Here is a 25,846-nt window from a genome sequence, read left to right on the forward strand (position 1 = left end):
TATTTATTTGATGTTAGTGCGGCTAATTCTGTGTTTAAATTAAAGTTTGTTTTCACATAAAAGATACCCATTGTTCAGAGTCCCATTCCTGGGGTGAAGTGGTCTTTCCTCACGGCTTAAAATGTTTTGAAAAAATTATTTGGAGTTCTCATCCAATGTCCAAACAAATATTGGGTCCTGTCCCAGAGCCTAACAGATGTTGGGATTTGGTCACGGAGGTGGGATGGTATGGGTTGGGGCGGGGGGTGGGGGTGTCCAGGGAGAGACGGGATGGTGTGGGGTGGGGCGGGGGGTGGGGGTGTCCAGGGAGAGACGGGATGGTGTGGGGGGTGGGGCGGGGAGGGGGGGGTGTCGAGGGAGAGGTGGGATGGTGTGGAGCGGGGGGGGGTGGTGTCGAGGGAGAGGCGGGATGGTGTGGGGCGGAGGGGGTGGTGTTGAGGGAGAGGTGGGATGGTGTGGGGGGTGGGGCGGGGAGGGGGTGGTGTCGAGGGAGAGGCGGGATGGTGTGGGGCGGCGGGTGGGGGTGTCGAGGGAGAGGTGGGATGGTGTGGGGGGGTGGGGGTGTCGGGGGAGAGGTGGGATGGTGTGGGGTGGGGCGGGGAGGGGGTGGTGTCGAGGGAGAGGCAGGATGGTGTGGGGTGGGGCGGGGGTGGGGGTGTCGAGGGAGAGGCGGGATGGTGTGGGGTGGGGCGGGGGTGGGGGTGTCGGGGGAGAGGCGGGATGGTGTGGGGCGGGGGGGGGTGGTGTCGAGGGAGAGGCGGGATGGTGGGGGCGGGGGGGTGGTGTCGAGTGAGAGGTGGGATGGTGTGGGGCGGGGGTGGGGGTGTCGAGTGAGAGGCGGGATGGTGTGGGGCGGGGGGGTGCTGTCGAGGGAGAGGCGGGATGGTGTGGGGCGGGGGTGGGGGTGTCGAGTGAGAGGCGGGATGGTGTGGGGCGGGGGGGTGCTGTCGAGGGAGAGGCGGGATGGTGTGGGGCGGGGGTGGGGGGGATGCTGTCGAGGGAGAGGCGGGATGGTGTGGGGCGGGGGTGGGGGTGTCGAGTGAGAGGTGGGATGGTGTGGGGCGGGGGGGTGGTGGTGTCGAGGGAGAGGCGGGATGGTGTGGGGCGGGGGTGGGGGGTGTCGAGGGAGAGGCGGGATGGTGTGGGGTGGGGGGGTGGTGGTGTCGAGGGAGAGGCGGGATGGTGTGGGGCGGGGGGTGGGGGTGTCGAGTGAGAGGTGGGATGGTGTGGGGTGGGGGGGTGGTGGTGTCGAGGGAGGGTTGGGATGGTGTGGGGCGGGGGGGTGCTGTCGAGGGAGAGGCGGGATGGTGTGGGGCGGGGGGGTGGTGGTGTCGAGGGAGGGGTGGGATGGTGTGGGGGTGGGACGGGGAGGGGGGTGGTGTCGAGGGAGGGTCGGGATGGTGTGGGGCGGGGGGGTGCTGTCGAGGGAGAGGCGGGATGGTGTGGGGCGGGGGGGGTGGTGTCGAGGGAGAGGTGGGATGGTGTGGGGCGGGGGGGTGGTGTCGAGGGATAGGTGGGATGGTGTGGGGTGGGACGGGGAGGGGGTGGTGTCGAGGGAGGGTTGGGATGGTGTGGGGCGGGGGGGTGGTGGTGTCGAGGGAGGGGTGGGATGGTGTGGAGCGGGGGTGGGATGGTGTGGAGCGGAGGGGGTGGTGTTGAGGGAGAGGCGGGATGGTGTGGGGTGGGGCGGGGGGGGGGGGTGGTGTCGAGGGAGAGGCAGGATGGTGTGGGGGGTGGGGCGGGGAGGGGGTGGTGTTGAGGGAGAGGCGGGATGGTGTGGGGCGGGGGGGTGGTGTTGAGGGAGGGGTGGGATGGTGTGGGGCGGGGGGGTGGTGTCGAGGGAGAGGTGGGATGGTGTGGGGGGTGGGGCGGGGAGGGGGTGGTGTTGAGGGAGAGGTGGGATGGTGTGGGGCGGGGGGGGTGGTGTCGCGGGAGGGGTGGGATGGGGGTGTCGAGGGAGGGGTGGGATGGTGTGGGGCGGGGAGGGGGTGGTGTTGAGGGAGAGGCGGGATGGTGTGGGGCGGGGGGGTGGTGGTGTTGAGGGAGGGGCGGGATGGTGTGGGGTGGGGCGGGGGGGGGGTGGTGTTGAGGGAGGGGTGGGATGGTGTGGGGGTGGGGCGGGGGGTGGGGGGGTGGTGTCGAGGGAGGGGTGGGATGGTGTGGGGCGGGGGGGGTGGTGTCGAGGGAGAGGCGGGATGGTGTGGGGGTGGGGCGGGGGGTGGGGGGGGGTGGTGTCGCGGGAGGGGTGGGATGGTGGGGGGAGGGGGGGTGGTGTCGCGGGAGGGGTGGGATGGTGTGGGGCGAGGGGGGGGGGGGTGGTGTCGAGGGAGGGGTAGCACAACCGGGTAGAAATCAGCGAGTCCGGTGTACAGGGCATGCGCAGAGGGCTAATCTCAGCCCATTCTTAATCCTTGGCTCTTAATGGATTTGTCCAGGATCAACACAGGAAAACATTTCCGAGCAATTGCTATCTGCAAACAAGGTAACACCGGACACAGGTCCACAAATGCAAATCCCCGGTGCTTTCCTTAGATTATCATTTGCTTTCTGTCGGGGGCGGGGGTGTGGGGGGGGGATCCAGGCTAATTTTGTTTCCCAAACTTCATTCCCGCTTATCCCCGGCTAAGAGACTCCGACAGAGTTACGCTGCCTTTGCATTCACCGTGGGTCACAGCTTACTCCTGTTTTCCTGGGTGACGATGTTATTAACGAGTCTCTCTCTGATGGGAATGTTTCAACTTACTTCACGCTTGACTTCTGTCACTGTATCGGCCAGAACTCGCATTCGTCGTTAATGTGCCTTCCATGTCCCCAGCGGCTAAGCAGGAAGGGCAGGCTGACGGTCAGCGGGCGCCGCAGGTGTTAGGCCCAGGTGTCCAGCGGCTCGTTCAAAGTTTTAAGGTTTTAAGGAACGCCTTACAGGAGGGAGGGAGGGAGGAGCGATGGGAATCGGGGGAAAGCTCGAGAGGGGGTGGAATTGGAGCAGAGACGGGATCTCGGAGGGTTGTAGGGGCTGGAGGAGGTTACAGAGATAGGGAGGGGGTGTAGGTGCTGGAGGAGGTAACAGAGATAGGGAGGGGGTGTAGATGCTGGAGGAGGTTACAGAGATAGGGAGGGTGGTAGGGGCTGGAGGGGGTTACAGAGATAGGGAGGGGGTGTAGGGATTGGAGGAGGTTACAGAGATAGGGAGGGGTGTAGGGGCTGGAGGAGGTTACAGAGATAGGGAGGGGCTGTAGAGGCTGGAGGAGGTTACAGAGATAGGGAGGGTTGTAGGGGCTGGAGGAGGTTGCAGAGATAGGGAGGGTTGTAGTGGCTGGATGGGGTTATAGAGATAGGGAGGGTGGTAGGGGCTGGAGGGGGTTACAGAGATAGGGAGGGGGTGTAGGGGCTGGAGGAGGTTACAGAGATAGGGAGGGGGTTGTAGGGGCTGGAGGAGGTTACAGAGATAGGGAGGGGCTGTAGAGGCTGGAGGAGGTTACAGAGATAGGGAGGGTTGTAGGGGCTGGAGGAGGTTACAGAGATAGGGAGGGTTGTAGTGGCTGGATGGGGTTATAGAGATAGGGAGGGTTGTAGGGGCTGGAGGAGGTTACAGAGATAGGGAGGGTGTGAGGCAATTGAGGGATTTGCAGAATGAACTGTTGTTGGTCGAGCTGGATTGTCCCAAACAGCAATCTGGCTGAAATGCTCTTTGCAATGTTCTAAAATCTTAAAATGCGTCCTGTAAATGCAAACTCTTCCTCGCTCCTTGAGTGTTTGTGTGTGTGTGTGTCTGTGTGAGTGTATGCGTGTGTGAGTGTGTGTGTGTGTGTGTGTGTGTGAAAGAGAGCGTGTGTGTGTTTCAGTGTGTGTGTGTGTCTGTGTGAGAGTGTCTGTGAGAGTGTGTGTGTGAGAGTATGTGTGAGTGTGTGTGTCAGTTTGTGTGTGTGTGAGAGTGTGTATGTGTGTGGGTGCGTGTGAGTGCGCGTGTCAGTGTGTGTGTGTGTGTGTGTGAGTGTGTTAGTGTGTGTGAGTGTGAGTGCGTGTGTGAGTGTGTTTGTGTGTGAGTGTGTGTGAGTGTGAGTGCGTGTGTGAGTGTGTGACTGCGTGTGTGTGTGACTGCGTGTGTGAGTGTGTTTGTGTGTGTGTGACTGCGTGTGTGAGTGTGTTTGTGTGTGTGTGTGTGTGAGTGTGTTTGTGTGTGTGAGTGTGTTTGTGTGTGAGCGTGTATGTGTGTGTTTGTGTGTGTGTGTGAGAGCGTGTGTGTGTGTGTTTGTGTGTGTGTGAGAGCGTGTGTGTGTGTTTCTGAGTGTGTGAGTGTCTGACTGCGTGTGTGAGTGTGTGTGTGTGTGTGAGAGCGTGTGTGTGTGTTTGTGTGTGTGTGAGAGCGTGTGTGTGTGTTTCTGAGTGTGTGAGTGTCTGACTGCGTGTGTGAGTGTGTGTGTGAGTGTGTGAGTGTGTTTGTGTGAGTGTGTTTGTGTGTGTGTGTGTGTGAGAGCGTGTGTGTGTGTGAGAGCGTGTGTGTGTGTTTGTGTGTGTGTGAGTGAGTGTGTGTGGGTCAGTATTTCAATCAGTTCGCTCCCCTTTCCCGTTTGGTGAATTCTGCCAATTTCCTTGTCAAGGACACTGGGTCCCTCACTCGGGCGATGATCTGTGGAAGCTGAGGGGTTTTTTTTGGCCGGTGTGGGGAGGGGGGGGGGGGGGGGGGATTGCGGGGGGGGGGGTTACGGGGGGGGGGGGGTTTGCGGGGGGGGGTTTGCGGGGGCGGGGCGGGGGGTTGCGGGGGGGTTTGCGGGTGGGGGCGTTGCGGGGGTGCGGGGGGGGTTTGCGGGGGGGGTGCGGAGGTTGCGGGGGGGGGTTGTGGGGGAGGGGGTTTGCCGGGGGGGGGGGTGCGGGGGTTGCCGGGGGGGGGGGGGGGGTGCGGGGGGAGGGTTGCCGGGGGGGGGGGGGGTTGCGGGGGTTGCCGGGGGGGGAGGGGTGCGGTGGTTGCCGGGGGGGGGGGGGATGTCTGGCCAGGCTGACGTGCCGGTGATATTTTGTCTCCCCAGATACCCGCAGAGTTGGAGGGCTCATGGAGGAGGGCCAAACTAAACTGGACCCGGCTCAGGATGACCGCTTCAAGGCAAGAACGGAGAGACTCCTGGCCATCTTCCAGAGTGACCTCTTCCAGGCTCTGCTCGGTACGATAGTGCACTGACCGTGGCTTCACACGCTGCTTTGAGGAGGGAGGCGGGAGTCTGAACACCTGCCCACCCATCAGACCCATATAGACCACACAGAATGTCACTGCAGTGCTGCCCTCCAGCCACCGGGTGGAGATACTTCAGCCTAATGAAAATTTAGTTACTCCAGCATTGAAGCCAATTGGCTAAAACATTGGTGGGATGCCAGCTGTATATCACTGGAATATTTTCCAATGACATTCACTGGGTGAGGATAGAATCAAAACTCACAAATCTGCACACACAATCCCCATCAAACACCCTCAGGACAGGTACAGCACGGGGTTAGATACAGAGTAAAGCTCCCTCTACACTGTCCCCATCAAACACTCCCAGGACAGGTACAGCACGGGGTTAGATACAGAGTAAAGCTCCCTCTACACTGCCCCCATCAAACACTCCCAGGACAGGTACAGCACGGGGTTAGATACAGAGTAAAGCTCCCTCTACACTGTCCCCATCAAACACTCCCAGGACAGGTACAGCACGGGGTTAGACACAGAGTAAAGCTCCCTCTACACTGTCCCCATCAAACACTCCCAGGACAGGTACAACACGGGGTTAGATACAGAGTAAAGCTCCCTCTACACTGTCCCCATCAAACACTCTCAGGACAGGTACAGCACGGGGTTAGATACAGAGTAAAGCTCCCTCTACACTGTCCACCATCAAACACTCCCAGGACAGGTACAGCACGGGGTTAGATACAGAGTAAAGCTCCCTCTACACTGCCCCCATCAAACACTCCCAGGACAGGTACAGCACGGGGTTAGATACAGAGTAAAGCTCCCTCTACACTGTCCCCATCAAACACTCCCAGGACAGGTACAGCACGGGGTTAGACACAGAGTAACGCTCCCTCTACACTGTCCCCATCAAACACTCTCAGGACAGGTACAGCACGGGGTTAGATACAGAGTAAAGCTCCCTCTACACTGTCCCCATCAAACACTCCCAGGACAGGTACAGCACGGGGTTAGACACAGAGTAAAGCTCCCTCCACACTGTCCCCATCAAACACTCCCAGGACAGGTACAGCACGGGGTTAGACACAGAGTAACGCTCCCTCTACACTGTCCCCATCAAACACTCTCAGGACAGGTACAGCACGGGGTTAGATACAGAGTAAAGCTCCCTCTACACTGTCCCCATCAAACACTCCCAGGACAGGTACAGCACGGGGTTAGATACAGAGTAAAGCTCCCTCTACACTGTCCCCATCAAACACTTCCAGGCCAGGTACAGCACAGGGTTAGATACAGAGTAAAGCTCCCTCTACACTGTCCCCATCAAACACTCCCAGGACAGGTACAGCACAGGGTTAGATACAGAGTAAAGCTCCCTCTACACTGTCCCCATCAAACACTTCCAGGCCAGGTACAGCACGGGGTTAGACACAGAGTAAAGCTCCCTCTGCATTGGAGTTTCCCGGTGTCGCCCTGAGTCCTAGTCTCTGGACAATTCTGTGCTCGCTTTCCGCTGGATTATCCGTTATGGGAAGGATTTCAGTGCGCGCCGTGGTCAGTGGTGAGTTCACTCCCGTTGGAAACGTAACTGGGAAAATCTGAACTCAGCCCACGGCAGTCCAGAGAGGATTCCTGTCCTGTCTGAACAGGGCCTAGAACCTGGCGACCCAGCCCTCCTACCGCATGACAGGTTGGCTCCGCTCTTTAATTACAGAGTTTGAGGCAGCACGGTGGCCTAGTGGTTAGCACAGCTGCCTCACGGCGCTGAGGTCCCAGGTTCGATCGCGGCCCTGGGTCGCTGTCTGTGTGGAGTTTGCACGTTCTCCCCGTGTCTGCGTGGGTTTCGCCCCCACAACCCAAAAATGTGCGTGTTAGGTGGATTGGCCAGGCTAAATTACCCGTAGTGTCCTAAAGAAAAGTAAGGTTAAGGGGGGGTTGTTGGGTTACGGGTATAGGGTGGATACGTGGGTTTGAGTAGGGTGATCATTGCTCGGCACAACATCGAGGGCCGAAGGGCCTGTTCTGTGCTGTACTGTTCTATGTTCTATAATTGGAAAAAATTATTGGGTACTCTAAATTTTTTTTTTTAAATAAATAAAATTTTAAAAAAATTACAGAGTTTGACCTTTAGTTCCGCTCTTGAAAAACAAAATTAAGACAAGACATTGGGCTGGATTAAAGGGCCAGGGCGGGACTGACGTCATTAAGGAGCTTACTGACGTTGAAGAGTCTGGGCGTTACTGGGTGTTGGACGGCGATAATATTACTCAGCTCCTCCATTCGGGAGAACGGCAAAAGCAACAATTTAATTTGATTTTCCTCCCCCCCGGCTAATCCTCTGAGTGGCCTGGTGTTTCTTCGTGACCTCCACCTGCACCAGGTGTTTGCTGATTAAAACGGCTCGAAGTTTTGATCAGGTTTCTCTGCCGTTTAGCTGCCTGCTGTCCACTCGGAATCTTCCCCTTCCTTTCGACTATGGGAGGGGGGGGCGAGAGATTGCAGGGCAATGTGGGGCTGGTCACTCATGAGGAGGCTTGAAAAGATGTGGTCAGGGTCCGAGGAGCCGACAGCGCCCCGCTCAGATTTCAGAACGGGAATTTACACCCACCACCCACCGCCACACGGACATTGACCACGGCATCACAATGGCAACGCACATATTTATATATAATCTTTAACTCGCTAAAATTATGCTGATGAGATTATGGTGAGGGGATCGCCAATGTTGTGTAGTTGCAGCAGGCCGCTTGTGAGTGTGAGTATTTACAGGGGGTCCCATAAACCCTCCCAGGACAGGTACAGCACGGGGTTAGATACAGAGTAAAGCTCCCTCTACACTGTCCCCATCAAACACTCCCAGGACAGGTACAGCACGGGGTTAGATACAGAGTAAAGCTCCCTCTACACTGTCCCCATCAAACTCTCCCAGGACAGGTACAGCACAGAGTTAGATACAGAGTAAAGCTCCCTCTACACTGTCCCCATCAAACACTCTCAGGACAGGGACAGCACAGAGTTAGATACAGAGTAAAGCTTCCACTACACTGCCCCTATCAAACACTCCCAGGACAGGTACAGCACGGGGTTAGATACAGAGTAAAGCTCCCTCTACACTGTCCCCATCAAACACTCCCAGGGCAGGTACAGCACGGGGTTAGATACAGAGTAAAGCTCCCTCTACACTGTCCCCATCAAACACTCCCAGGACAGAGACAGCACGGGGTTAGATACAGAGTAAAGCTCCCTCTACACTGTCCCCATCAAACACTCCCAGGACAGGTACAGCACGGGGTTAGATACAGAGTAAAGCTCCCTCTACACTGTCCCCATCAAACACTCCCAGGACAGAGACAGCACGGGGTTAGATACAGAGTAAAGCTCCCTCTACACTGTCCCCATCAAACACTCCCAGGACGGTACAGCACGGGTTAGATACAGAGTAAAGCTCCCCTCTACACTGTCCCCATCAAACACTCCCAGGACAGGTACAGCACGGGGTTAGATACAGAGTAAAGCTCCCCCTACACTGTCCCCATCAAACACTCCCAGGACAGGTACAGCATGGGGTTAGATACAGAGGTAAAGCTCCCTCTACACTGTCCCCATCAAACACTCCCAGGACAGGTACAGCACGGGGTTAGATACAGAGTAAAGCTCCCTCTACACTGTCCCCATCAAACACTCCTAGGACAGGTACAGCACGGGGTTAGATACAGAGTAAAGCTCCCTCTACACTGTCCCCATCACACACTCCCAGGACAGGTACAGCACGGGGTTAGATACAGAGTAAAGCTCCCTCTACACTGTCCCCATCACACACTCCCAGGACAGGGACAGCACGGGGTTAGGTACAGAGTAAAGCTCCCTCTACACTGTCCCCATCAAACACTCCCAGGACAGGTACAGCACAGGGTTAGATACAGAGTAAAGCCCCCTCTACACTGTCCCCATCAAACACTCCCAGGCCAGGTACAACATGGTGTTGGATACAGGTGTAGCTCCTGTCGTGGGTTGAATTTGGATCATACACACCCCTCACCTGGCTGACTTACTGATCAATTCCAGACTCACGTCAGATGCATTCAGCCTGCTGTGTTGTTCTGACCCTTACCTTGTGTCCTCTCTGGACAGATATCCAGCAGTTCTACGAAGAATCATTGAAGAATCAGCCAGCCAGCCCCTCTCTGATGAATTGGCCCCTGAAGGTAGGAAGGTATTTGTGGTGAATGTATTATGCCAATAATCCACCATTGTATCTGTGCTGTTGCCCTTGTGGGCTTCTCCTATGGGCCACTGTATGGCATTATCCATCGGGGAACATGTTGGAGCATGTATGGGCTCCGCCCATGCCTCCTCCCCTTGAAGGGAGGTATAAGGAGCAGTCGACCTGTAGGCGGTTCTCAGTATTGGATCAGTCGCAGGCAGGCACTGTTCTAAGTTGATTAAAGCCACGATTTACTTCTACTCTTGTCTCGAGTGAATTGATGGTCGCATCAGTATTGTCTCTTCCCTGTGTGCTGGAGGGGCTTCAGGCTGTGGTGCGTCTGAGGGCCGCAACCTGGGCCCCTAGTTAGCATCTGGACAGTAGATGGAGCTCTGGTTGTTTAAGTTCGAAAGGGGATGGGGGAATCGAAGAATGAGAGAGTCAGCAATCTCCTCGCACTTTGCCATTCCAAACACTGCAGTCTAACTTCGATCAGAGCATTAAATATGATCAGATTTATTGTTCCGGCATGTACGATCTTGGGGGCCGCCCTCCAACTTCTAACGCTTTCTCCCTCCCCCATTTTAAACGCAGCCCCTCCCAAACTCCTGTGCACAGCGTATACCGTCTACAAGATGCACCGCAGCAAGTCGCCAAGCCTCCCTCCACAGTACCTTCCAAACCCGTGACTTTTCCCATCTAGAAGGACGTGGCAGCGGACGCATAGGAACACCGCTGCCTGGAAGTCCCCCTCCAAGGCACGCACCATCCTGCCTTGGAAAATAAGAGTCGGAGGTGGCCATTCAGCCCCTCGAACCTGCTCCGCCATTCATTGTGACCGGGGCCAATCACCCAACTCCGTAACCGGTTCTGGGAGCAGGGGTGGACTGGGGTATCTATTAGCCGTCCCTTCATTGTGGTCGGGTCAAAATCCTGGAACCCCCCCCTCCCCGACAGCACAGTGGGTGTACCTACACCACATGGACTGCAGTAATAGGAGATGGGGAACAGATACTGGACCCAGCCCACATCCCTTGAAGGAAGCATATAGATGTGTTCAGGGTCATCTTGACCATGACTGAACACAGCTCTGGGAGCATTAGTCACCCTTCTGTAGTGGGAAAAACAAAGAAAACAGAAATAGATTTAAGTGTGAGAAATCTTTCTTTTCAGAAAGGATTTGCGCGTGAATCACAGATTGTTGGCAGGGAGGTACGGCCAGGCAATTAGAAATGGCACGTTCGCCTTTATTCCCAAGGCATTGGAGCGGAAGATTGAACAAGCCTCTGATTGCAATTGTACAGCACAGCGGTTAGCACTGCTGCTTCACAGCCCCAGGGTCCCGGGTTCGATTCCCGGCTTGGGTCACTGTCTGTGCGGAGTCTGCACGTTCTCCCCGTGTGTGCGTGGGTTTCCTCCGGGTGCTCCGGTTTCCTCCCACCAATCCCGAAAGACGTGCTGTTAGGTGAATTGGACATTCTGAATTCTCCCTCTGTGTACCCGAACAGGCGCCGGAATGTGGTGACTAGGGGCTTTTCACAGTAACTTCATTGCAGCGTTAATGGAAGCCAACTTGTGACAATAAAGATTATTATATCACATATGAGCGTCGGGAAGAGTTGCAAGAACAGGCCATTTGACCCATCGAGCCTGCTCCTATATTCAAACAGATCAAGGCAGATCTGATCTCTACCTCTCGAGACAACTTCAGAAACGATGCCCTTATGACTTGGCATCATTGGGCGTTGGTGAGGAAACACCTAGTGTTGGCCTCCTGGCGAAGACTGGGGCCGTAGTAATAATTTCAATGAGCCTTGTCCGGAGGCCCAGGCTGGTGTTCAAATCTAACCGTGGCTACTGCGGGAACTTAAATTCAATCCGTAGAATCTGGAATTAGTCCCAGTGACGAGCATCGATTGTCGTTAATAACCCATCAGGTTTATTAATGCCCTTTAGGGAAGGAAATCTGCCTCCTTACCCGGTCTGGCCTCCATTTCAGTACTGAGGGAGTGCCGCACTGTCAGAGGGTCAGTACTGAGGGAGTGCCGCACTGTCAGAGGGTCAGTACTGAGGGAGCGCCGCACTGTCAGAGGGTCAGTACTGACGGAGTGCCGCACTGTCAGAGGGTCAGTACTGAGGGAGTGCCGCACTGCCAGAGGGTCAGTACTGAGGGAGTGCCGCACTGTCAGAGGGTCAGTACTGAGGGAGTGACGCACTGTCAGAGAGTCTGTACTGAGGGAGTGCCGCACTGTCAGAGGGTCAGTACTGAGGGAGTGCCACACTGTCAGAGGGTCAGTACTGAGGGAGTGCCGTACTGTCAGAGGGTCAATACTGAGGGAGTGCCGCACTGTCAGAGGGTCAGTACTGAGTGAGCTCCGCACTGTCAGAGGGTCAGTACTGAGGGAGTGCCGCACTGTCAGAGGGTCAGTACTGAGGGAGTGCCGCACTGTCAGAGGGTCAGTACTGAGGGAGCGCCGCACTGTCAGAGGGTCAGTACTGAGGGAGCGCCGCACTGTCAGAGGGTCAGTACTGAGGGAGTGCCGCACTGTCAGAGGGTCAGTACTGAGGGAGTGCCGACTGTCAGAGGGTCAGTACTGAGGGAGTGCCGCACTGTCAGAGGGTCAGTACTGAGGGAGTGCTGCCTGTCAGAGGGTCAGTACTGAGGAGTGCCACACTGTCAGAGGTCAGTACTGAGGGAGTGCCGCACTGTCAGAGGGTCAGTACTGAGGGAGTGCCGCACTGTCAGAGGGTCAGTACTGAGGGAGTGCCGCACTGTCAGAGGGTCAGTACTGAGGGAGTGACGCACTGTCAGAGAGTCTGTACTGAGGGAGTGCCGCACTGTCAGAGGGTCAGTAGAGGGGAGTGCCACACTGTCAGAGGGTCAGTACTGAGGGAGTGCCGTACTGTCAGAGGGTCAATACTGAGGGAGTGCCGCACTGTCAGAGGGTCAGTACTGAGTGAGCTCCGCACTGTCAGAGGGTCAGTACTGAGGGAGTGCCGCACTGTCAGAGGGTCAGTACTGAGGGAGTGCCGCACTGTCAGAGGGTCAGTATGAGGGAGTGCCGCACTGTCAGAGGGTCAGTACTGAGGGAGTGCCGCACTGTCAGGGTCAGTACTGAGGGAGTGCCGCACTGTCAGAGGGTCAGTACTGAGGGAGTGCCCCACTGTCAGAGGGTCAGTACTGAGGGAGTGCCACACTGTCAGAGGGTCAGTACTGAGGGAGTGCAGCACTATCAGTATTTATGTTTCAATCAACCTCACTGAATAAACAGATGAGTTGGTCTTTGCTTCGTTGCTGATTTAGCGAGCTTGTTGTGCGGAGATCAGCAGCTGTGTTTCTCACGATAGGGCAGGGGCCACAGTGTAAAATAAAAACCATTAATTGATTACAAAACACATTGAAATTCCTGAGGGGGCACAATGTTCTGACCTCAGTGGAGTTCTTTGTGAGGTGGTCCGTGTTTATCACCCTCCTGTTGGCCTGTATAATTAGCCAATGATGAAAGGTGACAGAGCAGACGCTGATGATTCACCGGGAAGCTGTGTGCGTGATGCCGAAGCCCTTTCGATGTTAGAGTAGCCAGCCGTCGCCCTCTCCCTTGCACCCACACACACACCCGGCTCCCATCATTATCCAACCCGGGGGCCAGGCCCCCCGGGGGCCAGGCCCCACGCCGCTCCGCAGATTGTTCCGAGTCCCGTTTCGCCACTCCAGTCCGTGATTGACGCGCCCCCTCTGGCATCCCAGCTCACGATGCGTTTCCAGTCGTCGCGGGGCGCGGGCTGGGAGGGCGAGGGTGGGATTCGGGTGCAGGTGTCCTGGGGACATGGCTGTGGGCCGGTGGCGGTTGTTGGGGGAGGGGAGCAGGGCTGAGTTAGGGCCTGGGATTGGACGGACCCACAGCCTGTGTCTGGTTTCACTCCCCCATGGGTCACAACATAGATTTAATAGATTATCATAGAATTTACAGTGCAGAAGAAGGCCATTCGGCCCATCGAGTCTGCACCAGCTCTTGGAAAGAGCCCCCTACACAAACCCACACCTCCACCCTATCCCCATAACCCAGTAACCCCACCCAACACTAAGGGCAATTTGGACACTAAGGGCAATTTTCATGGCCAATCCACCCTAACCTGCACATCTTTGGACTGTGAGAGGAAACCGGAGCACCGGAGAACCCACGCAGACACGGGGAGGACGTGCAGACTCCGCACAGACAGTGACCCAAGCTGGAATCGAACCTGGGACCCTGGAGCTGTGAAGCAATTGTGCTATCCACAATGCTACCGTGCTGCCCATTTGAACGACTTCTCCAGCTAGTTATATCACCAAATATGTACGTATCTGTGCCCAAATTCATTCGACAAACAGCAAAATTAGACGTTGATTACAAAGTCAGACTATTACCATTCCGGATTGTACCCCAACATTTTCCTGGATTCCAGACAGAACTCCAATACTTTATTGCATCTGTCAGACTGTGAGGAACAGATACTTCTCTCCGGGCGTGATTTCATAGGAACATAGTGTATTGAAACCAACTTTATTACGAACACAGTTTTGATCTCACTTTAACATCATACAAGAAATATTCACATGGGAACAGTCATAGAAAATAGGAGTAGGAGGCGGTCATTTGGCCCTTCGAGCCCCTGCTACCCCATTCACTATGATCATGGCGGATCATCACGGTCAACACCCTGATCCCCCCATCCCCCCATATCCCTCGATCCCTTCAGCCCCAAGAGCTGTATCTAATCCCTTCTTGAAATTACACAACGTTTTGGGCGCAGATACTTTCTGTGGGAGTGAATTCCACAGATTCCCCGCTCTCTGGGGGAAGACATTTCTCCTCACCTCAGTCCTAAAAGGTTTACCCCTTACCCTCAAACTATGACCCCCCCCTAGTTCTGGACTCCCCCACCGTTCGAGAACATTCTTTCTGAATCTACCCTGTCTAATCCTGTTAGAATTTTATAGGTTTCTATGAGATCCCCCCTCACTCTTCTAAACTCCAATGAGTATAATCCTAACCAACTCAGTCTCTCCTCATGAGACAAGGTCCCGCCATCCCAGGAATCAGCCTCATAAACCTTTGCTGCACTCCCTCCCTTACTGGCTTACAATCACTCGTTAAACAATGCTTAACCATAAAATTAAACACTTTATGTTAAAAGATAACTGCTGTTATCTTTTAGCTCCAATCAAGCAAGACCCATCTCAGGTCGAAATCCACTTTAAATAATAAACGCAGGAATCCTTTCTGTACAGAGATGTCTTGGAGAAACTGCTTTGAGAGAGAGAGATCCTCCAGGAAACAGCCTGCAGATTGTTGCCTGTGTCAAACTACTGTTGAACTTCCCAACATTTGGCAAAAAGAGTTCTAAAACTGAAACTCAACACCTGAAATGAAATGAAAATCGCTTATTGTCGCAAGTAGGCTTCAATGAAGTTACTGTGACTGCTTCAGCTCCTGGCTCCTCCCCTTAACTACATCACCTCATTCCCACTAATTGGGTGATGACCATTTTAATGAGGCTAAATACAACCCCCTCAATTATCTAAACCACAGGGAACCTTCTTTCTATAAACAAAATTCCATAAGCCCTATGTATGTGAACACGATATGCGGTTGGAATGAACGATGATCTCATTTTTACGCTGCTTTAATTACCCCTCTGTAGTCCAAAAATCTGCCTGTCTTTTAAGCCAGTATTTTTAAAACCCTGACTGCAATAGAGATGCACGCACAGTAACCCAGGCTTTTAATCATTATTACACGGGATACATATAATAGATTGGTCACTTGATTGGTCCCAGAGATGAGGGGTATGTCGTATGAGGAGCGATTGAACAGTTTAGGCCGATACTCTGTCGAGTTTAGAAGAATGAGGGGCGATCACGTTGAGGCATAGAAGATGATAAAAAGTATGGCTAGAGTAGACGTGGAGCTGTGGGTCATTCTAAAAGATGAGGTCACAGTCTTAGGATAAGGGCCAGCAAATTTAAAACAGATTCGAGGAGAAACTACTTCTCCCAAAGGGTTGTGAATCAGTGGAATTCGCTCCCCCAGAGTGGGGTGGACGCTGGGACAGTGAGTAAATTTAAGGAGGAGTTAGACAGATTTTTAATTGGTAATGGGTTGAAAGGTTACGGAGAACGGGCAGGAGGGTGGAGTTGAGGCCGGGATGGGATCAGCTATGATCGAATGGCGGAGCAGATCCGATGGGCCGAGTGGCTTAATTTTAAAAAAATACAAAGTTAGAGTACCCAATTCATTTCTTCCAATTAAGGGGCAATTTATTGAGGCCAATCCACCTAACCTGCACATAAGAACATAGGAACTAGGAGCAGGAGTCGGCCATCTGGCCCCTCGAGCCTGCTCCGCCACTCAATGAGATCATGGCTGATCTTTGTGGACTCAGCTCCACTTTCCGGTCCGAACACCATAACCCTTGATCCTTTTATTCTTCAAAAAACTATCTATCTTTACCTTAAAAACATTTAATGAAGGAGCCTCAACTGCTTCACTGGGCAAGGAATTCCATAGATTCACAACCCTTTGGGTGAAGAAGTTCCTCCTAAACTCAGTCCTAAATCTACTTCCCCTTATTTTGAGGCTATGCCCCCTAGTTCTGCTGTCACCCACCAGTGGAAACAACCTGCCTGCATCTATCCTATCTATTCCCTTCATAATTTTATATGTTTCTATAAGATCCCCCCGCATCCTTCTAAATTCCAACGAGTACAGTCCCAGTCTACTCAACCTCTCCTCATAATCCAACCCCTTCAGCTCTGGGATTAACCTAGTGAATCTCCTCTGCACACCCTCCAGCGCCAGTACGTCCTTTCTCAGGTAAGGAGACCAAAACTGAACACAATACTCCAGGTGTGGCCTCACTAACACCTTATACAATTGCAGCATAACCTCCCTCGTCTTAAACTCCATCCCTCTAGCAATGAAGGACAAAACTCCATTTGTCTTCTTAATCACCTGTTGCACCTGTAAACCAACTTTTTGCGACTCATGCACTAGCACACCCAGGTCTCTCTGCACAGTGGCATGCTTTAATATTTTATCATTTAAATAATAATCCCTTTTGCTGTTATTCCTGGGTTTGGGTTGTGGGGGTGAAACCCACGCAGGCACGGGGAGAAGTGCAAACTCCACACGGACAGTGACCCAGAGCCGGGATCGAACCTGGGACTTTGGCGCCGTGAGGCAGCAGTGCTAACCACTGCGCCACCGTGCTGCCCCCTGCTCCTATATCATATGGTCTAATACAATATCTGAAATTTCTATCTTCATCACCTAGACTTATTAAGTAGACAGGGAAATCTTATTAATCCACAGAATGAAACATGGGAGTATATTAATTACCCTTTTTAAATACCTGAGCACATGAAATGAAAATCGCTTATTGTCACGAGTCGGCTTCAATGAAGTTACTGTGAAAGCCCCTAGTCGCCACATTCCGGCGCCTGTTCGGGGAGGCTGGTACGTGAATCATTGGTCTGCGAAACATTACGTTTCGGGAAGACTTGTCGGAAGCCCCGCAGTCAGTCGATTTCAGAACGGAGAGCGACTGTGGAGGAATGTCCGTTCACCTGATGCTTTGCGGACTGCGTCTGGAGCTTCAGGATCTGTTGTCTACTTTCCCGTCAATCTTCCTCGTTTCCCCCTCAAAAAGCCAATCAGCTTTCAAGCCACAGCTTTCCAGGCCTACTTTTTCCCAAAGCCTTGAACCACCGTGTGACTCTGTTGTAACCAGTGCGCCGGAGGGGGGTGGGGGGTCAAGAAGCTTCCACCTCCTTCAAAACTGCTTAATTACCTTTTCTTGTGAATCTTCCGGAAACAGCGGCAATGTTTTTTGTTGTCATTTTTATTTTTGGAACACTTCTTTGTTAATGTAATAATAGAATAATCTTTATTGTCACAAGTAGGCTTACATTAACACTGCAGTGAAGTTACTGTGAAAAGCCCCTAGTCGCCACATTCCGGCACCTGTTCGGGTACACAGAGGGAGAATTCAGAATGTCCAATTCATCCAACAGTACGTCTTTCGGGACTTGTGGGAGGAAACCGGAGCACCCGGAGGAAACCCACGCAGACACGGGGAGGACGTGCAGACTCCGCACAGACAGTGACCCAAGCCCGGGAATCGGACCCCGGACCCTGGCGCTGGGACGCATCAGTGCTAACCGCTGTGCCGGCGTGCCAACTTACATTAGTTGTTAAAATACGAGGGTTGGTGTTGAGGGTTGGCAGAAATGGCTGTTGGGCAGTTATCCAATCAGGGAACAGATTTTCTCCACTGGTTGTGGGAGAGCACCGTTCCGCAAGCCAAACATATCAGGTCACCGAGGGACGAAGGGCCTGCGGGTGGAAACCTCCAGAAATAAATTCAACACGTGTTGGTGTCCATTCGCTCCTATTGATGGAGTTCCAAACTGGACGTTAATACCTGTTGATGGGTTTATTGACAGACCGCGCACGTGCGCTGCTTGCTTCCTAACCCGGTCTCCCAGCAGTCTTTCTTTATAAGTGCTCTAGGTACTTAGTCAAACAAAGCCCTTCACCTGTACACACCATTAACAGATGGCAGCCCTCAGCAAGCCTGGTAATTGTTTGAGTGCTAACCTGGGGGTTTGAAGATTGTCGGATTCTTATTTGTGATCCAGGCAAGAGGACAGGAGAAGAGACTGGGGGAGCTGCTGCTTAGAATGGTAGGGAAGAGCTTTTGATATCTGGGAATCCAGGTGGGCCGGGAATGGGAGGCACTGCACAAGTTAAACCTGTCCCGGCTGGTACAACAAATGGAAGGGGACTTTAAGAGATGGGACATGCTCCCGCTATCACTGGCGGGGAGGGTACAGACCGTGAAAATGACGGTCCTCCCCAGATTTCTGTTTGTCTTTCAGTGCCTCTCCATCTTCATCCCAAAGGCCTTTTTCAAGCGGGTGAATAAGGTTATTTTGGGCTTTGTGCGGGAGGGTAAAACCCCGCGAGTAAAGAAAGTGTTGCTGGAGAATAGCCGGGGGGAGGGTGGGTTGGCGCTGTCGAACTTCTGCAATTACTACTGGGCGGCTAATATAGCCATGATTAGGAAGTGGGTAGTGGGACAGGGGTCAGTGTGGGAGCGGATGGAGGCGGCGTCATGTAAAGGCACCAGTCTGGGAGCATTGGTAACGGCACCTCTGCCGTTCTGGCCGGCCCGATACTCCACAGGTCCGGTGGTGGTGGCGGCTCTGAGGATCTGGGGGCAGTGGAGGAGATATAAGAGAGGGGAGGGAGCATCGGTTTGGACCCCGATTTATAACAACCACAGGTTTGTACCGGGAAGGCTAGATGGCGGGTTCCGGAGTTGGCAAAGGGCAGGAATTAGAATGATGGGGGATCTATTGATAGACGGGAGCTTTCCCAGCTTGGAAGCTTTGGAGGATACGTTTAAATTGCCACCAGGGAATGGGTTTACGTATTTGCAGGTGCGAGACTTCCTGAGAAAACATGTGCCGGCCTTTCCGCTGCTGCCTTTCCGCTGCAGCGGGGTTTTACCCTCCCGCACAAAGCCCAAAATAACCTTATTCAGGATAGAGTAGTTTCCAGTACCTGGGAGGGAGAGGGGAAGGTCTCGGATATTTACCAGGAACTTTCGGAGACTGAGGAAACTCCGGTGCAGCACTCCCTCAGTACTGACCCTCTGACAGTGTGGCACTCCCTCAGTACTGACCCTCTGACAGTGCGACACTCCCTCAGTACTGACCCTCTGACAGTGCGGCACTCCCTCAGTACTGACCCTCTGACAGTGCGGCACTCCCTCAGTACTGACCCTCTGACAGTGCAGCATTCCCTCAGTACTGACCGTCTGACAGTGCGGCACTCCCTCAGTACTGACCCTCTGACAGTGCGGCACTCCCTCAGTACTGACCCTCTAACAGTGCGGCACTCCCTCAGTACTGACCCTCTGACAGTGCGGCACTCCCTCAGTACTGACCCTCTGACAGTGCGGCACTCCCTCAGTACTGACCCTCTGACAGTGCGGCACTCCCTCAGTACTGACCCTCTGACAGTGCGGCACTCCCTCAGTACTGACCCTCTGACAGTGCGGCACTCCCTCAGTACTGACCCTCTGACAGTGCGGCACTCCCTCAGTACTGACCCTCTGACAGTGCAGCACTCCCTCAGTACTGGCACTCTGACAGTGCGGCACTCCCTCAGTACTGACCCTCTGACAGTGCGGCACTCCCTCAGTACTGACCCTCTAAAAGTGCGGCACTCCCTCAGTACTGACCCTCTGACAGTGCGGCACTCCCTCAGTACTGACCCTCTGACAGTGCGGCACTCCCTCAGTACTGACCCTCTGACAGTGCGGCACTCCCTCAGTACTGACCCTCTGACAGTGCGGCACTCCCTCAGTACTGACCCTCTGACATTGCGGCACTCCCTCAGTACTGACCCTCTGACAGTGCGGCACTCCCTCAGTACTGACCCTCTGACAGTGCGGCACTCCCTCAGTACTGACCCTCCGACAGTGCGGCACTCCCTCAGTACTGACCCTCTGACAGTGCGGCACTTCCTCAGTACTGACCCTCCGACAGTGCGGCACTCCCTCAGTACTGACCCTCTGACAGTGCGGCACTTCCTCAGTACTGACCCTCTGAAAGTGCGGCACTCCCTCAGTACTGACCCTCTGACAGTGCGGCACTCCCTCAGTACTGACCCTCTGACAGTGCGGCACTTCCTCAGTACTGACCCTCTGACAGTGCGGCACTCCCTCAGTACTGACCCTCTGACAGTGCTGCACTCCCTCAGTACTGACCCTCTGACAGTGCGGCACTCCCTCAGTACTGACCCTCTGACAGTGCGGCACTCCCTCAGTACTGACCCTCTGACAGTGCGGCACTCCCTCAGTACTGACCCTCTGACAGTGCGGCACTTCCTCAGTACTGACCCTCTGACAGTGCAGCACTCCCTCAGTACTGACCCTCTGACAGTGCGGCACTCCCTCAGTACTGACCCTCTGACAGTGCGGCACTCCCTCAGTACTGATCCCCTGACAGTGCGGCACTCCCTCAGTACTGACCTTCTGACAGTGCGGCACTCCCTCAGTACTGACCATCTGACAGTGCGTCACTCCCTCAGTGCTGACCCTGTGACAGTGCGGCACTCCCTCAGTACTGACCCTCTGACAGTGCGGCGCTCCCTCAGTACTGACCCTCTGACAGTGCTGCACGCCCTCAGTACTGACCCTCTGACAGTGCAGCACTCCCTCAGTACTGACACTCTGACAGTGCGGCACTCCCTCAGTACTGACCCTCTGACAGTGCGGCACTCCCTCAGTACTGACCCTCTGACAGTGCAGCACTCCCTCAGTACTGACCTTCTGACAGTCCGGCACTCCCTCTGTACTGACCTCTGACAGTGCGGCACTCCCTCAGTACTGACCCTCTGACAGTGCGGCGCTCCCATCAGTACTGACCCTCTGACAGTGCGGCACTCCCTCAGTACTGACCCTCTGACAGTGCGGCACTCCCTCAGTACTGACCCTCTGACAGTGCAGCACTCCCTCAGTACTGACCCTCTGACAGTGCGGCACTCCCTCAGTACTGACCCTCTGACAGTGCGGCACTCCCTCAGTACTGACCCTCTGACAGTGCGGCACTCCCTCAGTACTGACCCTCTGACAGTGCGGCACTCCCTCAGTACTGACCCTCTGACAGTGCGGCACTCCCTCAGTACTGACCCTCTGACAGTGCGGCACTCCCTCAGTACTGACCCTCTGACAGTGCGGCACTCCCTCAGTACTGACCCTCTGACAGTGCAGCACTCCCTCAGTACTGACCCTCTGACAGTGCGGCACTCCCTCAGTACTGACCCTCTGACAGTGCGGCACTCCCTCAGTACTGACCCTCTGACAGTGCGGCACTCCCTCAGTACTGACCCTCTGACAGTGCGGCACTCCCTCAGTACTGACCCTCTGACAGTGCAGCACTCCCTCAGTACTGACCCTCTGACAATGCGGCACTCCCTCAGTACTGACCCTGTGACAGTGCGGCGCTCCCTCAGTACTGACTCTCTGACAGTGCGGCACTCCCTCAGTATTGACCCTCTGACAGTGCGGCACTCCCTCAGTACTGACCCTCTGACAGTGCGGCACTCCCTCAGTACTGACCCTGTGACAGTGCGGCGCTCCCTCAGTACTGACCCTCTGACAGTGCAGCACCCCCTCAGTACTGACCCTCTGACAGTGCGGCACTCCCTCAGTACTGACCCTCTGACAGTGCAGCACTCCCTCAGTACTGACCCTCTGACAGTGCGGCACTCCCTCAGTACTGACCCTCTGACAGTGCAGCACTCCCTCAGTACTGACCCTCTGACAGTGCGGCACTCCCTCAGTACTGACCCTCTGACAGTGCGGCACTCCCTCAGTACTGACCCTCTGACAGTGCGGCACTCCCTCAGTACTGACCCTCTGACAGTGCGGCACTCCCTCAGCACTGACCCTCTGACAGTGCGGCACTCCCTCAGTACTGACCCTCTGACAGTGCGACACTCCCTCAGTACTGACCCTCTGACAGTGCGGCACTCCCTCAGTACTGACCCTCTGACAGTGCGGCACTCCCTCAGTACTGACCCTCTGACAGTGCAGCACTCCCTCAGTACTGACCCTCTGACAGTGCGGCACTCCCTCAGTACTGACCCTCTGACAGTGCGGCACTCCCTCAGTACTGACTCTCTGACAGTGCAGCATTCCCTCAGTACTGACCCTCTGACAGTGCGGAGCTCCCTCAGTACTGACCCTCTGACAGTGCGGCACTCCCTCAGTACTGACCCTCTGACAGTGCGGCACTCCTTCAATGCTACACGCTGGAAGTTAAATATAAACCTGGTTTCCAAAACCTAGCAGAGGCCTTGTCCCCACGGTCACCTGACGATGAGGTGAGTGTGTTTGTCAGAGCTCCGTGTCTGACACACCATGGGAACATTTCCAGTCCTGACAACAAGCACCTGGCTGGAGATGGTCAAGGATTGGGTTAGCTGAACGACAGAACACGGACCATTGCCCCGTCTGGAATCCTGGCTTCGGCAACGGTTCTTGAAGAATAAAATTGCGGAATATTAAATTTGTCTCGTCAATGCTTTGATCAATAAGGGGATCAGGGTTCATGGGGAGAGGGCAGGAGAAAGGGGATTAGAAAAATATCACCCATTGCATGGCGGAGCAGACTCGATGGGGCGATTGGCCTAATTGGGTCTGGATTAGCACACTGGGCTAAGTAGCTGGCTCGTAATGCCGAGGAAGGCCAGCAGCACAGGTTCAATTCCCGTACCAGCCTCCCCGAACAGGCGCCGGAATGTGGCGACTAGGGGCTTTTCACAGTAACTTCGTTTGAAGCCTACTCGTGACAATAAGTGATTATTATTATTAAAATAGCAAGACCATAAGACATCGGATCAGAATTAGTCCAATCGGCCCATCGAGTCTGCTCCGCCATTCAATCATGGCTGATATTTTCTCGTCCCCTTTCTCCTACCTTCTCCCCATAAACCCCAATCCCCTATTGATCAAAACATTTACGAGACAAATTTAATATTCAGCAAAAGCGCACTTCGAAACTAATTGGGACAGGAATGAACTGCAGGGGCAAGTGAAGCTCATACTGCAGGATTGATATCTTTTACCAATTTAGATAATTAAACCTTTTGTTAAACCCTGGAGTTCAATCTTTAACCAGCCTCTAGCACCAATAAAGATTCATGGTTTATCTTTTAATTATTACCCCCGTGCTGTACCTGTCCTGGGAGTGTTTGATGGGGAAAGTGTAGAGGGAGCTTTACTCTGTATCTAACCCCGTGCTGTACCTGTCCTGGGAGTGTTTGATGGGGACAGTGTAGAGGGAGCTTTACTCTGTATCTAACCCCGTGCTGTACCTGTCCTGGGAGTGTTTGATGGGGACAGTGTAGAGGGAGCTTTACTCTGTATCTAACCCCGTGCTGTACCTGTCCTGGGAGAGTTTGAAGGGGACAGTGTAGAGGGAGCTTTACTCTGTATCTAACCCCGTGCTGTACCTGTCCTGGGAGTGTTTGATGGGGACAGTGTAGAGGGAGCTTTACTCTGTATCTAACCCCGTGCTGTACCTGTCCTGGGAGTGTTTGATGGGGACAGTGTAGAGGGAACTTACTCTGTATCTACCCCGTGCTGTACCTGTCCTGGGAGTGTTTGATGGGGACAGTGTAGAGGGAGCTTTACTCTGTATCTAACCCTGTGCTGTACCTGTCCTGGGAGTGTTTGATGGGGACAGTGTAGAGGGAGCTTTACTCTGTATCTAACCCCATGCTGTACCTGTCCTGGGAGTGTTTGATGGGGACAGTGTAGAGGGAGCTTTACTCTGTATCTAACCCCGTGCTGTACCTGTCCTGGGAGTGTTTGATGGGGACAGTGTACAGGGAGCTTTACTCTGTATCTAACCCCGTGCTGTACCTGTCCTGGGAGTGTTTGATGGGGACAGTGTAGAGGGAGCTTTACTCTGTATCTAACCCCGTGCTGTACCTGTCCTGGGAGTGTTTGATGGGGACAGTGTAGAGGGAGCTTTACTCTGTATCTAACCCCGTGCTATACCTGTCCTGGGAGTGTTTGATGGGGACAGTGTAGAAGGAGCTTTACTCTGTATCTAACCCCGTGCTGTACCTGTCCTGGGAGTGTTTGATGGGGACAGTGTGGTGTGTGTCTCTCTCTCTCTGTTTCTCTCTCTGTTTCCCTCTATCTCTCTCTCTCTCTCTCTCTCCTTTGAGATGCCCCTTAGACCAAACCTCATTGACCAAGCGTTTGTTCGCCTGATACCTCCTTCGGTGACCCAGGTGTCTGCCGTTGATCACCCTCGCTGTGAAGTACCTTGGAGGGTTTGACTGCGTTAGAGACGCGATTGGCTTCGAGGAGCAGGGGTGGCCTGCCCGCTCCTCAATCAGTAACCGGTCACTGTAGTTGGGAGGTGGGCTTTGCGGTGATGCCCCCCCAGGGTCAAATGCCCTGAAACAAATTCTTCGAGTGTGGCCCTTCCCCATTGAAGGATAGCAGCCGGACGGTCAGCCCGCGTGGGGACCGTACCCCAGTGGGTGCCGGCACCCCGAGAGCATTGGGCAGGGGTGGGGCTGGCCGGGGGCAGTGGGAGGGACGGCACAGTGTGAGCTGAGGGGTCCTGAGGAAGGTGGCACGTGTCGGCGATGTCAGGAGGGTATAGAAAACTGGCCACGCTGCCCACCTACCTGACGCTTTGCGTTTCAGGATCAATAATTTGGGCGGAGGGGGTCAATGCTGACGGTCTCGTGGTGTAGTGCCCCCCCCCCCCCCCCCCCCCCCCCTCTGGGCCCAAAGGCCTGGGGTCACGTCCCAGCCCCGGTACCGTTGGATAAGGAGGGTCAGTTTGTGACCTTAGCCAAGCGGGCCGATTAGCAACTGGGAACAATGTGAGGCCCGAAGGGCGGGAAGGATTCTGGCCAGCTGCGGTGGAAATTGGAGTCGCCACCATCCACAGATCCAGACCACAAGGCCGGGGTGGGCGGGGAGAAGTTGGGCCGCTCGGCCCATCCAGTCTGCTGCGCCATTCAATGAGATCGAGACTGATCCCCCAACTCCACTTCCCCCTAACCCTCGGTTCCCCCCTTGATTGAAGAATCCTTTCTCTCGGCCTCTGGCATCCTTCACGGCCCAGTCCCCAGCAGCTCCCCGCGGTAACGAATTCCACGGAGGCCCCCCCCCCCCCCCCCCCCCCCCTCCTCGGCCTTACCCACGTCGGATGCGGCCGGGCTGTGGGTCAGGCCACAGCGGAGACCCCGGGAAGAAGAGTGAGAGGAGGGCGGGGTGGGGGGTTCGCTGGAGTCGCAAGGGCTTTGAGAGTCTTCCGATACGATTTGCGTATTCGCCGCGACCCTTTTTCTTGGGGTGGACGGTCAAGGGGGGGGGGGGGGGTGTACTGAGGGGGTCACATTTTAAACTAACCCTCAGCCTCCCACCCCCTTCGCCGCCTGTCTACTCAATCTGATCTTCACTTTAGCTCCTCTTCCTCTCCCTTGATGGCAGCAGTCTCTCCCTTTAAGTGACAGAGCAAGGGCTGTTGTCATGATAATTCGATTTCGATCTCTGTACCAGGAGAGAGAGAGCGAGAGAGAGACACACACACACACACACACTGTGGATAATCTTCCTCTCCCTCCAGCTCCTCCTCTCTCTCTCCCTCCCCTCTCTTTCTTCATCCCTCGTTCATATCGATCCTCACACCCACTTGCACACACACGCGCACACACACACACACACTCTCACACACACATACATACACACACACTCCGCCTCCTCCTCCTCATTCCCCCCCCCCCCCCGCTCTCTTCGAGTCATTAATGAACAAATTCACCTTCCGTTTGCAGAAGCCAAGAGGGTTCCGTTCCCCGGTCGAAACAAAAAGAGCTCTCTCTCTCTCTCTC

General features: G+C 54.7%; 1 protein-coding gene across 1 annotated transcript; it reads left to right on the top strand.

Annotated features, from left to right (window-relative positions):
- Positions 1–2,378: 2,378 nt before the first annotated feature.
- LOC119958474 (disks large homolog 1-like) lies at positions 2,379–9,464 on the top strand. The gene is made up of 3 exons (XM_038787019.1): positions 2,379–2,482; positions 5,025–5,156; positions 9,296–9,464. Exons 1-3 carry the CDS (start codon positions 2,422–2,424, stop codon positions 9,388–9,390), a joined length of 288 nt encoding a protein of 95 aa, XP_038642947.1. The 5' UTR covers positions 2,379–2,421; the 3' UTR covers positions 9,391–9,464.
- Positions 9,465–25,846: the final 16,382 nt, after the last annotated feature.

This window comes from Scyliorhinus canicula, chromosome 29 (genome assembly GCF_902713615.1).
Source record: "Scyliorhinus canicula chromosome 29, sScyCan1.1, whole genome shotgun sequence".
Taxonomy (NCBI): domain Eukaryota; kingdom Metazoa; phylum Chordata; class Chondrichthyes; order Carcharhiniformes; family Scyliorhinidae; genus Scyliorhinus; species Scyliorhinus canicula.